This window comes from Podarcis gaigeae (genome assembly GCF_964106915.1).
Source record: "Podarcis gaigeae genome assembly, chromosome: 2".
Classification (NCBI taxonomy): domain Eukaryota; kingdom Metazoa; phylum Chordata; class Lepidosauria; order Squamata; family Lacertidae; genus Podarcis; species Podarcis gaigeae.
The window spans coordinates 70,115,861-70,129,087 of record NC_139679.1 but is presented as its reverse complement, the minus strand read 5'-3'; the positions used below and the strand labels follow the sequence as shown (position 1 = coordinate 70,129,087).

Sequence of the window (13,227 nt, the reverse complement as noted above, 5' to 3'; positions counted from 1 at the left end):
TGGGTGGGAGTCGCCTTACGAGATCGTTTAATTCTCATCGCATTCATTTCGGGTTACTGGGATCTCCCTCCGCCCCCCCCCCCCATACAATCGCCCCTCAAATAAATGGATTATTCTGGGTGATTATCGGTGAAATTCCTGCTAAAAGGACTTGGACTTTTACACTATCCCACAGGTTCGCCGTGCTGTTAGTACACCAAGACCGCGACAGCGTTTTAGGGGAGCCGTTGTTGGGGATTACTAGATTGTAGTTTTTGAGACGCAGCTGCCCGTTTTCAGGTGCTGGTATTGCCTTAGAGAGCTGACGCTGGATCGGGCAACGCGTCTTTCCTGTAAATGTCATTTGCTCTTAAGCGTGTGCAGAGTGCCTTCTCTTTCCATTGAGTATGTACCATCGTATTTATCGCTGTTACTGTGAAGGTGTTTTCGCCGCTGACTTAGTACCACTTCCTTATCTCCGTGGTGTTTATGTCACATATTTTTACCATTGTTTTTTGTAAGCTTCTCTGGTGTCCCTTTAAGCTTAACAGTAGCATAAAAATGCTTTAATTTTTTAAAAAATGGCATTCCAGTGCCGGTATCATATCTCCTGATGGTGATTTTTTCAAGCCAGATGGAACCATTAGTAGTGCAGTAACAGTGCAAAATGGAATGGAGTTTCTAATCTACAACATTAAAATATCAGAAAATATGTTCAAAAGGATAAGAAGTAAAATAAAGAAATGGTCCAATTCTGTGTAACTGAGGACAGAATAAATTATCGCTGTAGATTTAAACAGGGCAGCAAATAGATCAGTTTCCCATCTCTCTGGTGTTCAACACCTTATTTTATGAGATTGAAACAAGTGCTTGTATGATATGTTAGCATACAAATAAAAAAATATTGATTTGTCTTTCTTGTGACTCCTGAATCTCAGGTTGATTTTATCAGTCTGTATTTGTACATGAAATACCTTATTCAGCAATGTTGCATCTTACATAGATTGACTAGAGACAAAAATAGATTCAAGTAGGTGCATGTATCAGCAAAAATCAAAGGCGTGCAAAATTGGCATGGGTTTTCTGAATTACGGTACTTTGAGGGGAAATAATTGTGGATGACACATGGTAAATTACATTAGCCAGTAATGTAAAAGATTGGGAATGCAGCTCAGTTCCATTATTTAACTCATTCTGGCATTGTGCCTTTTAAAAAAAATACACAGCAGATGGTTGTTTGGGGTGTGGGGAGAACCACAACTTAGCAGTAGAAAACATCGTTTGCACACAGAAGGTCCTGTGTTTAAATTCTGGCACCTACAGTTATGAGGTAGCAGGTAATATGAAGCACTTCTGCCTGAGATACTGAGGAGCCACTGCCATTCCAAATACAATACTGAACTAGAAGCACAGATAGCCTGACCTGGTATATATTAACTCCTTCTGTACCATCCTGTTTCAGGCTTGTGCCATCAAGTCCAGAAATATGCCTGTGACCAGCAAGGAAGTTTTGGAGACCTTGATCTAGGATTTGCAGGTGCCATTCTAAACAGACTTGCTAGTGAGTGAGCCCCACTTGGTACAAGAGAACCTATTAGTAAATGTGCATAGGACTGCACTGTAAGTTATTCAGAGTGGTATACTCCCTCGGAGACTGTGACTAGCTCACCAAACTCGCTGAATAGACAACAAAATGGCAGGTGACACTTGATGGGTGGAATTCAATGTCATGCTAACATGGTTCTTCTGTCAGCTCAAGCATTTCCGCTTGCAAGATGGAACACTCTCTCCTTCCCTTGTTTTGGGGATTCTCCTGATCCCCCAGAGCCGATTTGTGGGCCAAAGTAGGAAAGCCCTATTGCACTGGCTCCTGCTAGCACTAGTTGAATATAGCTCCTTGTACAACTGATACAAAAGTGTTGGAGCACCTTAACAATGTGGTAAGGCAAGGTGACTGGATTTTTTTTAGTTCAGAAAAAAGAACTGGGGTGTGACAATAGAAGCTTAGAAGACTGTGGGTGGCACTGAAAGAGTAGCGATAATTCTCTACCTTCTCCTACAAAACTAGTTGCAGAGGTCACACAGTGAAACTGACCATTCAGGAAATATGAAAGGAAGTTTCACATCATGTAGAATTAATATAGGATTCTCTTCACCTTGGTTTAGATAGCCTAAAAAAAGATTAGACAAATTAAGAGAGAATAGACTACTGATCTTCAGGGGCAATAAACTTTCAGAAGACAAACGATGTGCAGCTGTTGTTTTCATGCCCCACTTGTTGCTTCCCAGAGGCATCTGACTGGCTGCTGTTGGACAAATAATGCTGTTGAACTGATGCATGTTTGGCTTAAACTAGCAAGTTAATTCTGCCAATTTATCTCTCATTGCTCCAGCTGTGTTTCCTTAACTCACTTTTTTCCTCCAGTCCTCACATCACTGGTGTGGGGGGGGGGGGATCCAAGCACGATAAGCATTTAGATAAAAAGGTTAGACTAAAAGAATGCAAAATATATCAGTACATACTTTCCTCAGAGTAAAGAAGAGCCAGCTGAATCAGGCGAATGGCCCATTAGCATCCTGTTCTCACAGTGGCCAACCAGATACCCGTGAGAAACTCCCAGGTGGACCCAAGCACAACAGCACTCTTCTCCCTTGTGGTTTCTCACAACTGGTATTCAGAAGCATTCTTGCCTCCATCCATAGAGGCAGAGCATAGTCACCATGGCTAGTAGCCATTAGTTACTGATAATTTCCCCTGTTCAACGCTATGGCATGGTGAACTACTATCACTCAAGCCTAGGCAACCTGAGGTACCTAAATATCAGTTTGCTTAACTACCAATACCACTGCTAGCAGCTACCAGATCTTATAACAGGGAAGGAGCTAGTAGTGATAATTTACGGCTTGGAAACCAGTAGCCCTCCAAATTATGTTGGGCCTCAACTCCCATCAGCCCTAGTCAACATGGTCAGTAATCAGGGATGATGGGAGTTGAAAGCAACACTATCTGCAGGGCCAGTGTCTCCCAATCACTGATATCTTCCATATGGGTAGAGAAGGTAATCCAAGGGGATTCTGGCTTCTGTTGTCATCCTGCATGGTTTAAGGCAGTCAGTGTGCTGAGGAATGTGCCTATTTCTTTCCACCCATCACTCCCCACTCAACAGTGTTAACACAGTCTTAGTAACATTGTACTGGGAGACCTGCCCTCCAGCTCAAGCTAGCAATGTACCTAGTAGGTGGCCTTAGACAAGTTAAATCAGTTTGTTCAGTTCTTTAGTAGGACTGATGGGCAGAATGACTTGCTTTACCAGGCATCGTAAGGATGAATGCATTAAGCCTGCCTTCCTGAAAAATGCTACAAATAAATTCCTGTTATACAGCTGGCTGAAGTAAACAAGAATCACAGATGAAAGAGGCCCCTCTATGCCATGCCTAGAAACCAACAGGATTTAATCCTGATGTGCATTTAGGGTTGGAGTACAGGCTGTAAGGTGCCCACCATGTTTCAGCAGCGCAGATACATGTTCCTGACAAAACGAAGACGGGGTGGAAATTTATGGAGGTGGGCAATTTGGATCAAGTACCCAGGGGGATTGCAAGGGTTGTGGCCCATGTTGACTTTTGGTACCAGCAGCTACTCTGGATTCAAATAAGTTTCAAGCCAGAGGTGAGACCCCAGTGCTAGCCATAGGCAGCAATTACACAGCAGACATAGCCACTCTGTGTCCAAATGTCAGTTTATCTTTCAGCACGAAAGATTTCACAGTATCAAAAAGTAAATAATTTAATAAAACCCCAAAAAAGTTGATCTGCCTGTGGTCTGCGGCATGGTATGGCCCAATCCCTCTGCGATGTCGGTTGGGCACTACCCTCAAAAGTAGGGAGAGCCTGGGTAACCCCAGAAATTGGGGTCAGAGACCCACCAGGGCTCAGTCGCTGCTGCAGTTAGGTTTGTTGTGCATGTGACAAATGAACAAGGATGTGTGCAGACAAGATTTAGCTGAGGCAACATGAAGCAAAGTGCAAACACTGGCTGGCCTGGCAGGATGGTCAGTATCACTTGAGGGAAGATAATCATCCCATCTGGGCTACTGGGGAGATCAGAATCAATGGCTGACAGAGTAAAATTCAAGGGCACAGCTAAGGCCAGTAGAGTTCAAGCAGCATTCTGATGTTTGCCTTTGTTGTCAGGGGAAAGGTGCAAGTCAGACTCAACGGGCTCAATGGCAATGGGGCAGTTTCTCCTTTAGCGAGGACAGCCAGCCACTGATTAGGGCCATAGCTCTGCTCATCCTGAAATGGAATGATGGTTTTCCACAGACAATTTCTTCAGATGGGTTGTGATTATTACGGTCCTTGCACCAGCACCAGAACAATCCTAGGGCTTTGTTGAGCAACTGTGGGATCATAAGAGTACACCTCTACTAGCACAACCAACTTGCTATGAAGTCACAGATATTTAGAAATGACGGGGCTGTCACTCCCCACCATCATCAGGGCTGATGGGGCGCAGAACTCTAGTGGGGGAAATAAACAGGGCCTTATGGGCAGGGCTTAAGTCTGCTGAGAGGTAATCAGAAACGGGAGCAGTCCAAAGTAGTAGGCTTTTGGTGGTGGAGGAGGAATGGAGTCATGCTCCCCACCTGATGCAAGAGCCAACGTGGAGCGTTATTTGCAACAACGGCTGTTTTGCACAAGAGGACTTTCCCATGTGGATATCACTTCCCTGTAGGAAATAACACATCCGTGGCCATGTGTGAGGAGCACAAACATGTTTATTTTGTTGCAGGAGCCTGCAGCCAAACTGGGGGTGTCCTGCTGGGAGCAATCATGGTGAAACAGACAGGAGTGCGCTCGTCATACATGGTCGGTGTTGATGGAGCCACCTACATGGAAGTGATATCTGCACAGGAAAGCTGAAGGGCCATAGGCTCCCACAGAGCACATCTACCATTCTTGGACTTGAACTCAACTGTTATGAAAGCAAAGGAAAACGCTGGCTGTCCCTGTGACAGAGGCTGCCTGCTTGAGAAGGCATGGCGGCGTTTCCGCTGACAGCAGGCTCCTTAAGACAATGTTGCTGCAGGATGGCATTTCGGTCAAGAGAACATTCCCTGAGAAGTGGGGTAGCGCAGCCAAGGATTGAATGACCCGTGCAGTTTCCAGGAGACTGAAGAGAGCTGCATCTTCCACCAATAAGCTCTGCCACTGTACACTGTGCAAGGAGATGGCAGGGTTCTCAGACTGGAGAACACAATGTGCGCCGGGTGCCCTGATGCGAATCAGCCGTGAGTGCAATTTGAGTGCTCGAGGGAAGAGGTTCTATGCCGAGTGTAGCTGGGTTGCTGCGGTCGCCCACCACCACCAAGGGAGCCCTGCCCACCACCCCTAGGGACCAGAAAAGCCAGAACAAACAACAGAAAAGTTGGGTTTTTTAAATAAAATAAAAAATTAAAAAGTCCTTTATTGGGTGCAGCCTGGTCCCTGTGCCACGCTGGGCCTTGGCCGATCAAGACTGCCCCTGGGCTTGGGGCGGCTCAGTCAGCATCTCCCCGAACGTCGAACACTTATGAGGTGAGGGACGCAAGGGCTGTCCAGGCCTTGCCTATAGGCTAGGAATAGGAGCCCCAGGGGGAGGGGAGAGGGGGGAAGAGCAAGGGTTGGTGAGGCCAAGTGTCTGTCTATGGGTTTGGGGGAGGGAAGGCGAGGTGTGGGGCCCTGCACATATACCAGGGGTGCACCGCACACCTCACTGAGCTGCACTCGAAGTGGTTTTCTTCAGGGTGAAATTGGTCCAGTTCACAGCCACTTTCTGCCGGGTCTGCTTGGCTGAGTCCAGGCAAAACCTGCAAGTACAGAAAAAAAACAACTAGTGAGAGGAAATGACGGGGCTGCGGGACCCTTGTTTTATTCACACATATAATATAGCTGCCTGTCTCCTGTGAACTTCCCCTTACTCCCTCATGGAGTTGCTCAGATTTTTCAACAAGGAATGTCCACAAACATCCTAATGATTTTAAGGGGCAAAGGGTTAACAGCACAATGGCACCAGGCGGCACCACTTCTGTGATGAAAATACTTTGGAAAATATGTTGCAGGACAACACAAAGATGGGCTAGGTCCTACTGGCAGAGATAGGCAACATAGGCAGGGATGCTGGACAAAGCTGAGGAAGAAGATACAAAGTGTGTGCTGTTTGCAGCACAGAAGCCAAGATTTTTAGGGACTATAGGGCAGGTAGCTCATCAAAAAGGGTATGGGTGAATTTGGTGATTCCTTTTAGCCAAAGAGGAATGAACAACTTGATACAGGAAGCTCAGAGAAGATGTGACTCTGGTCTCTTTGAAGAAAGGAAATGGGAGACCACTCCTGAAGAAATCCTCTCTGGACCTAAGATGCCTTTCCCAGGCAGCAGCCAGTTTTCAACCTCCTCCTTCTGGGCTTGACCTGGCAGGCAGAACCACATCTTCAGATTTTCCTGGACTATCATGCTTTGATGGCTCTCTCTGACAGAAGGTGGTCTTGAAGGTGCTGCTACATGACACTTGTACTCTGGGGTGCTGCAGGGAACTTGTCCCACATGTGTTAAACCACAAGGGTAGCTTGGAGTGAGGTGACTTCAGCTCTCCTTCTGTTTTTCATCTAATCCAGATGCACTGGATATCCAGAACAGGTTTCTGGAGTTAGTAAGGAGTCCACTGAGGGCCAACAAACTGAAGTTAAATCCAACAAAACCGAACTGCTGTTAGCAGAGGATATGCTAGCTCATGGAGATGGTCTTCATTTTCTCTGGGATGGGGCTGAAATTCCCCCTGAAGAATTAACTTTGCAGTTTATGGGTGCTTTTAGATCCAGCTTTACCCATGGACACCCAAATGGCTCAAAATGCCTTTTACCACCATCAGTTGATATGCATGGAATTTCAGTTTAATGGAAATATTAAGCAACAGCTTGACTTATAAAGGTCTCTAGCCCTGCCTAAATAGTAGGTTAAAATGCTGAGGTGGCACATCTCTCAAGACTCTGAAAGAGTGAAGTGGAAATGATGATCCCATTCTCTCACATGGCTAAACTTGGCCTTGATCACTGCCATGAGAACAGCCTGCCCAATACCCTCCTCCCCATAATACACTGAGTCAGGACTCCTCCTCTCTAACATGTTGATGGATGGCACCTCTTCTCACTACAATGTGGCACTGCAGGGCCCATGTTGTATTTACATCAAGACACCTCTGGAAATTTGTGGGTGATGGGGAAGAAGTCTCATCCATATGTGGTTGAAATGGGGAACCATCTTCAGCTCAAGGTACTTGTTCCTTTCCGGGCAACCTTCTGGGCATCACGTACCAAATGCGGGTGGTGCCAGAGGCAAAAGTTGAGAAAGCAACAGAGGTGAAATTTGCCCCTGTATGATTTCTACATACATGCACACACCTCTCTCCTTCCTCCATGCAGGCAAGGAAGAGGCACTATCAATGTTCAAGGCACATTCCAGCAAGGCAAAAACACTCAGGGAGGGAGCAGGGAGAGGGTGTGTGTGGTGTGGTGAGTACACCAAGGGAGTATCTGCATTTAGTTCCCAGACCCGAGGTTCCACATCCCTGATATATAGCATTGATTTATTTCTCGTCTGCAAGGTCCTGATCCCAGGACTCCACAGTTTATCAGGACCAAGTCTTACCTCTTGAAGTATTCCACTTCTCTGTCAGTCTCATCCATTTCCACACCATCTAAGTCTTTGGGCAGGAACACATCATCTAACAAATCACAACAGTGAAAAATAAGAAGAAAGAGTTAGCTGGGCCCAAGAGCTGCTCATAGTCAGCAGCAGGGATCTCCTCCTCCCCTTCCAAACCAGGCACATGCCTCACACCACTCAAACATCACTAGCTGCCCAAGCCAGGAGACTCCCCTGCAGTGATGCTCAAGGTGCCCAAGTCCACAACCACTGGCCCAAAGCAGAGAAAGCGAAATGTGTGACAGAGTGTGACTACTCTACCCAAAGTTTGTGATGTACAGCAAGCACTGGTAGGGTAAAAATAAATTTCAGTGGGAACATAGGAAAGTGCAGTTAAAGGGTATGCAAAATTCCACACTTCTGAGCCTGGCTTTATGAGAATCTCAGTTTTAATCAATGCCAACATGCTCTCATAATTGCAGGGAGAAGTCTGAAAATACACAGAGTTTTGAGCTTGCCCTTAGGGAGCTGAGCAGGCCACAAAAGCTGTCTCACCTTACCCCCATTAAACCTTAGCCCTACATATAGCTGTTTTAACAGCCATGTCTCTCCTGAGCCTTCACAACATCAACGCTTGCCGCAATATTCCAAATTCTTTTTAAAAATCCTATATGGAAGAATAAACTTGGTCCAGAAAATGTGCATAGCTCACACTCAGGATACAGTATGGGGCCCCATCTGCACTATTCATTTAAAGCAGTATCATACCAGTTTAAATAGCCCTGGCTTCCCTGCAAAAATCCTGAGAACTGTAGCTTGTTATGGGTGTTGAGAGTTGTTAGGAGAACTCTATTCTCTGCACAGACCTACAATCTCCGGAGTTCCCTGGGAAGAGGCATTGATTGTTCAGCCTCTCTGGGAAGTGTAATTCTATGAGGAGAATTCTCCTAACAACTGTCAGAACCCTTAAACTACACTTCCCAGAATTCTTTGACTGTTTAAAGTGGTGTGATACTACTTTGAATGTATAATACAGATAGGGTAGTCTCCCTGGTACTTTTGTAGTTTTTTAAAGTGTCCATCCAAAACATACCCAGATTCTAGGCTGTTATGCATGCCCTCAGGATGTACGCCAGTACCTGCCCTCTCACTAGCCTTCCTAACAGGATTGGCAGCTGTCATGCACTTGGTGGGCCTCACCAGTGTATAATGGGCCTCAGAAGCGCCAACGTCCTGAGTGCATAAGGAGCCCACCCCAATCTTAATGAGAAGCTGGGATAGCTCAGTCGGTAGAGCAGGCGACTCTTAATCTCAGGGTTATGGGTTCGAGCCCCACATTCGGCAAAAGATCCCTGCATTGCAACACATGGACCCTCGTGGTCCCTTCCAACTCTCTATTTTTGTGAAAAAGCCAGAGAGCAGACATAACAGCCCAAATACAGGAAAAGCCTTCCGCATACTCACCAATGGAAGGGCTGGCTTTCTCCATTTTGTTCCTACTCTTCTTGCCTTTGCCCTTTGGCTGGGGCAAGTCATCTGGCGCAGCTGTATGGGGCAGATGCCGCTCGCCAGTCCCCAAGGAAACAGGCTCCTGATCGGCCTGGTCGGTTCTGCCTTCCCCTCTCCGGCTCCTGCCCTCCGCACTCTTCTCTTTGTCCACCTTAGAGCCGCCGCAACCCCAGCCCTGCCCCTGCCGCAGCCCTCTGGCCCCATCGCCGTGCTCCACGCTGCTTCCTCTCGGGGCTTCAGGAGCCGCACCCTTAGGGGGGTTCTTTTGCCCCACCCCCTTGGAGCCGGAAGCCTCACTGCTCAAAGCGAGAGCCTCCCCTTTCTTGGCCAGGCAGCTCTGCCGCTTGCCCTTCCTCTGCTTTCCGGTGGCGGGTGCTTGCTCCTGCGGCTCCACTCCCCTGCCCGGGGTCGCCTCCTTGGACTCGTGGCCGGCCCCACTCTCCAGGGGAGAGTCTGTTGGCTTGGGGGACTGGACCCAGATCATGCGCGAGAGGTTGGGGACGGCGTTGAGTCGCTTCACCACGCCGTTCTCACAAGCCGGGGGCGGTGGGGGCGGCACCTCGCCTGGGCTCTCCACCCATCGGGAGGCCACCTCGCTCCGCAGCAACGTGTGGTTGTGTGGCGTGCCCAGGCTAAGCGGAGACAGGTCGAGGTCGATCTCCTGCAGCTCCGAGGAGCCGTTGAGGTGGGAGAGCAGGTTCTTCTGCTCCAGCACGGCTGCCTTCTTTGGGAAGTCGTTGACGTCCAGGTTGAGGTCGTAGACATTGAAGCTGGCACGGATGGAGTCCTTGATGGTGTTCTTGATCTCCTGCAGTCGGCTGCTCAGGAAATTGTTCACTCGCTCCAGTTCTAGCTGGGGCCACTCCAGAAGCTTCTCTTCAGCCAACTCTTGGTCCTGACCTGTAGGCGGGGTCCGGTCCACTCGCTTCTGGGCCTCCGCCTCCAGCTGGGCCTTCTCTTTCTCCTGAAAGTCCAGAAGTTAGCAACATGAACTCGAGTCGTTCTAGTATTCCTACTGGCAACCAAGAAGAGGGACTGTGGTGAGGATGGCAGCCAAACTCCGGCTGGCTGGATGAAGAGGCCCCTGCTTCTCAGCTGCTGACAGTAACTACTTCTATGCAGCTGCATGGGGACTACGGCAAACCACTGTGCACTTGGGAATTGGCACTGGGAACTGGCATATACAAAGCCCGTGCTATGGTAACAAACCTTAAGGAACAGATGCGCTGCCAGCAATTTCCCACAGCCATTTCCCTGTGTGTACAAGCTCCAGAAAGGTTGCTACACCTCAGGCCCTAAACTTAGTTCATGTGGCGCTGGAGCATTTGGGGCGGGTGTGGGGCAGGAAGGTTGCAAGCAGAGAAACACAGTTACATTTTCATACTGCCTGCCCTGGCACAGCAGCAACTCAAGAAGACAAGAGAGAAAAACTGAAGGGGCCCATTTCACTGACCAGGCATCCTCAGTCAATAACCCAGTATGAGAGAGCCAGTGTGGCATGATGGTTAGGATCTGGGAGAGACCAGGGTTCAAATCCCCACTCGGCCATGAAGCTCTCACTGGGTGGTGCCCTTGGGCCAGTCATTGCCTTTTCTCAGCCTAACCTACCTCACAGGGTTGTTGAGGGGGTTAAATGAGGAGGTGGGAGGACCATGTATATGCCACCTTGAGCTCCTTGGAGGAAAAGGTGGAATATAATGTGATATAACAACAACAACAACAATTGTAGAAACAACCTTAATTCACTTCAACTTCTGACTAGTTTACACTCGTGTGTGTGTGTGTGTGTGTGTGAATGAGAATCAGGCGTGATAAAAAGTGCATGAGAATCTGAGGAGAGAGAGCTTAAATTCACCTCTTTCATCTCTCTGTGAAAGAGATCACATCTCCTGTTTGCAAAGGTAGTAGGGAAACTGAGTTCCTTGCAGATACATAGCAACTTGTGAATAACGTGAAATGCCAGGCAAAACAGCATTACTGAAACATACTAAGTAGTCAAGGAGTGTTCGTACAGGTTAACAGCCAAGTCAGCACCCTTCGAGTAAACATCAATGAAGTGTTCTTGTAGCATACACAGCACAGGCTGTGCATGCAGAATGTTCCTGAAATGTCTATTTAAAAAGGTAACAAGGATGGGAAAGACATCAGCATAAGACTTTGGAAAACCACTGCAAGTCAGAGCAGTGACTGCAGGGCTAGGTGGACTAGTGGTCTGATTCTGCATAACACAGTTTCATATGTTCAGGAATCCCCCTATAGCATAGACAAGCTCCAGAATGAATCCCTTCACAAAAGAACCCAAGCTAGCTGCTTGGCAGGTTCAAGTGTGGATGTACTGGGGGGAGAGCCCTGTGTCATATGGCTCAGATCAGGCCCAGAGGTACTCACAACACTCATTAGCAATACTTAGATGAGAGTGAAACTGCAGTATCTATTTGCAAGAAAGAAAGAAAGAAAACAGCTTGTGATCTTATTATGCCACTATGCATTTTGGCGTCTGTATCAATTATAAAAATATGTCAAAAGTCGACATGGGGAAGCGACAGATATTTGTCAAATAGTTCATCCTCCTTTCTGTTTAACTCTTTTATCTACATAAAATTTTATCTACATGCCATAAAAATTCAGATTAGTTTCTAAGCAAGTTCTATCCCATTTCCATCCCTAGCTAGGGCCAAGATTTAAACCGTTCCCCCTAATCTATGGACTCATTCTATCAGGATTCTGAAATGATCCTTACCCTCTTCCCCTTCACATTCAATCTCCAAGAAGCTGTGGGCCAGCGTACGCTCTCTTTTGCACACTCATCCACGCACGCACACCCAGCCCACCTTCTTCTTCTGCTTGTGACGTGCACGCTTGGCAGCCTTGGCACTGTTCAGGGGCTTCGGCTCTGTGCTGTTGATGTAGTCCAGGAGCTCATCCACGTCCCGGTGATCGACCGCCGGCTCTCCCGAGCTGCTGCTGTGCCCCAGCTTTTGAGGGAGCTCCTCTTTTCTCTTGGTCAGCCGGGAGCGCAGCTTCTCCCGGATCTCGGCATAGTTCCGGCTCGTGGGGGCGGCTGGAGGCTGCGGATAGAGTTGAAATATTGGTCTGCTGCGGGTGCAGGAGATGGTTACTGCTCTACAACTGCAACTGACAGAAACCATGTGGTTTCCTGCTCTCTCTCCCCTCTGCTAGGTCCAAGGCTGAGCTGAGATCCACAGCTAGTTCCAACCACTTAACCACTGACACTACAGAGACCCCAAAGCTGGAACAGCTGAGTGCAAGATGCAACAGCAGGGCTTTACTTCAGCAGCTCAGGACAGGAACAAGAGGAAATAGCAGGGTTGAGAGAAGTGTGTGGAAGTCCAAGGCTAGAATACTGGGGTTTGGGGGTGGAGAGAGAAGCTAATCTCAAGGCTACCAAGGCCAAGAGAGATGAGCAATGATGCATGCCATGCGTGTATTGTCAACATGGTGTTTTTCCAAGCCGCCCACATAGAAACAAGTCTGTGAGTGAAGGTCATGGATGCTGCTGACTCTGATTCTACTTACCGCGTTGTGGCCGAAGAACTCACAGTAGCAGCAGTCACAGAACTTCCCATCTTTCTGGGTTGTGGAGGATGAGGTGCAGGAGCTGCGCTCAGAGCTGCTGTCCTCGTCCTCGCCAAGCCCCTCGTCTGCCTCGCAGGACTGTGGTGCGTGGCAGCTTGTACCATTGGGAAACTTGTGACCTTTGCAGGAAGGGTCCCTGCAAGAGGAAGGAAGAGCAGGCAGGTGAGAGGCAGGCCAGGCAGATGGGCTGAACTGGCCTCCAAACTCGATTCAAAGCGCTAGTTTTGATCTACAAAGCTCAAGGTGGTCTGTGAGCAAAATGCCTGACCAAGTTCATCTGTACAGATCCTGTTCTATATGTCACTGCCTTCAAGAGGACCAGGCAGGTAGACTGTTAGAGAAAGGGGATTTTCTGTTGTTGGAACACCCCATCTTTGGAGCTCACTCTCCAAAGGAGCTTTCACCTGGCATTGGAATGAAAGCAATCTTCTCTTCCCTGGGCCTCCACTGACAGATTATGA

The 13,227-nt window shown here is 48.0% G+C and overlaps 1 protein-coding gene and 2 long non-coding RNA genes across 5 annotated transcripts in view; 2 read left to right on the top strand and 1 right to left on the bottom strand.

Moving 5' to 3' along the window:
* The window catches only part of LOC310838724, a 122,330-nt gene that overhangs the window by 97,394 nt on the left and 11,709 nt on the right, over nucleotides 1–13,227 (top strand). The gene's annotated exons all lie outside the window — the stretch shown is intronic.
* On the top strand, nucleotides 3–5,443 carry LOC310838726. Its single transcript, XR_014561138.1, has 2 exons — nucleotides 3–1,540; nucleotides 4,772–5,443. It is a non-coding gene; the product is annotated as an uncharacterized lncRNA (long non-coding RNA).
* Nucleotides 5,408–13,227, bottom strand: part of FAM193B (family with sequence similarity 193 member B) — a 30,653-nt gene continuing 22,833 nt past the window's right edge. For all 3 annotated transcript variants that reach the window (XM_083726253.1, XM_083726254.1, XM_083726255.1), the window contains 5 exons: nucleotides 12,707–12,902; nucleotides 12,001–12,237; nucleotides 9,125–10,133; nucleotides 7,664–7,739; nucleotides 5,408–5,828 (listed from right to left, as the gene is read on the bottom strand). In XM_083726253.1, the coding sequence (XP_083582379.1) occupies nucleotides 5,732–5,828; nucleotides 7,664–7,739; nucleotides 9,125–10,133; nucleotides 12,001–12,237; nucleotides 12,707–12,902 (1,615 nt within the window). In that variant the 3' untranslated portion in view covers nucleotides 5,408–5,731. The remainder of the gene's footprint in view (nucleotides 5,829–7,663; nucleotides 7,740–9,124; nucleotides 10,134–12,000; nucleotides 12,238–12,706; nucleotides 12,903–13,227) is intronic.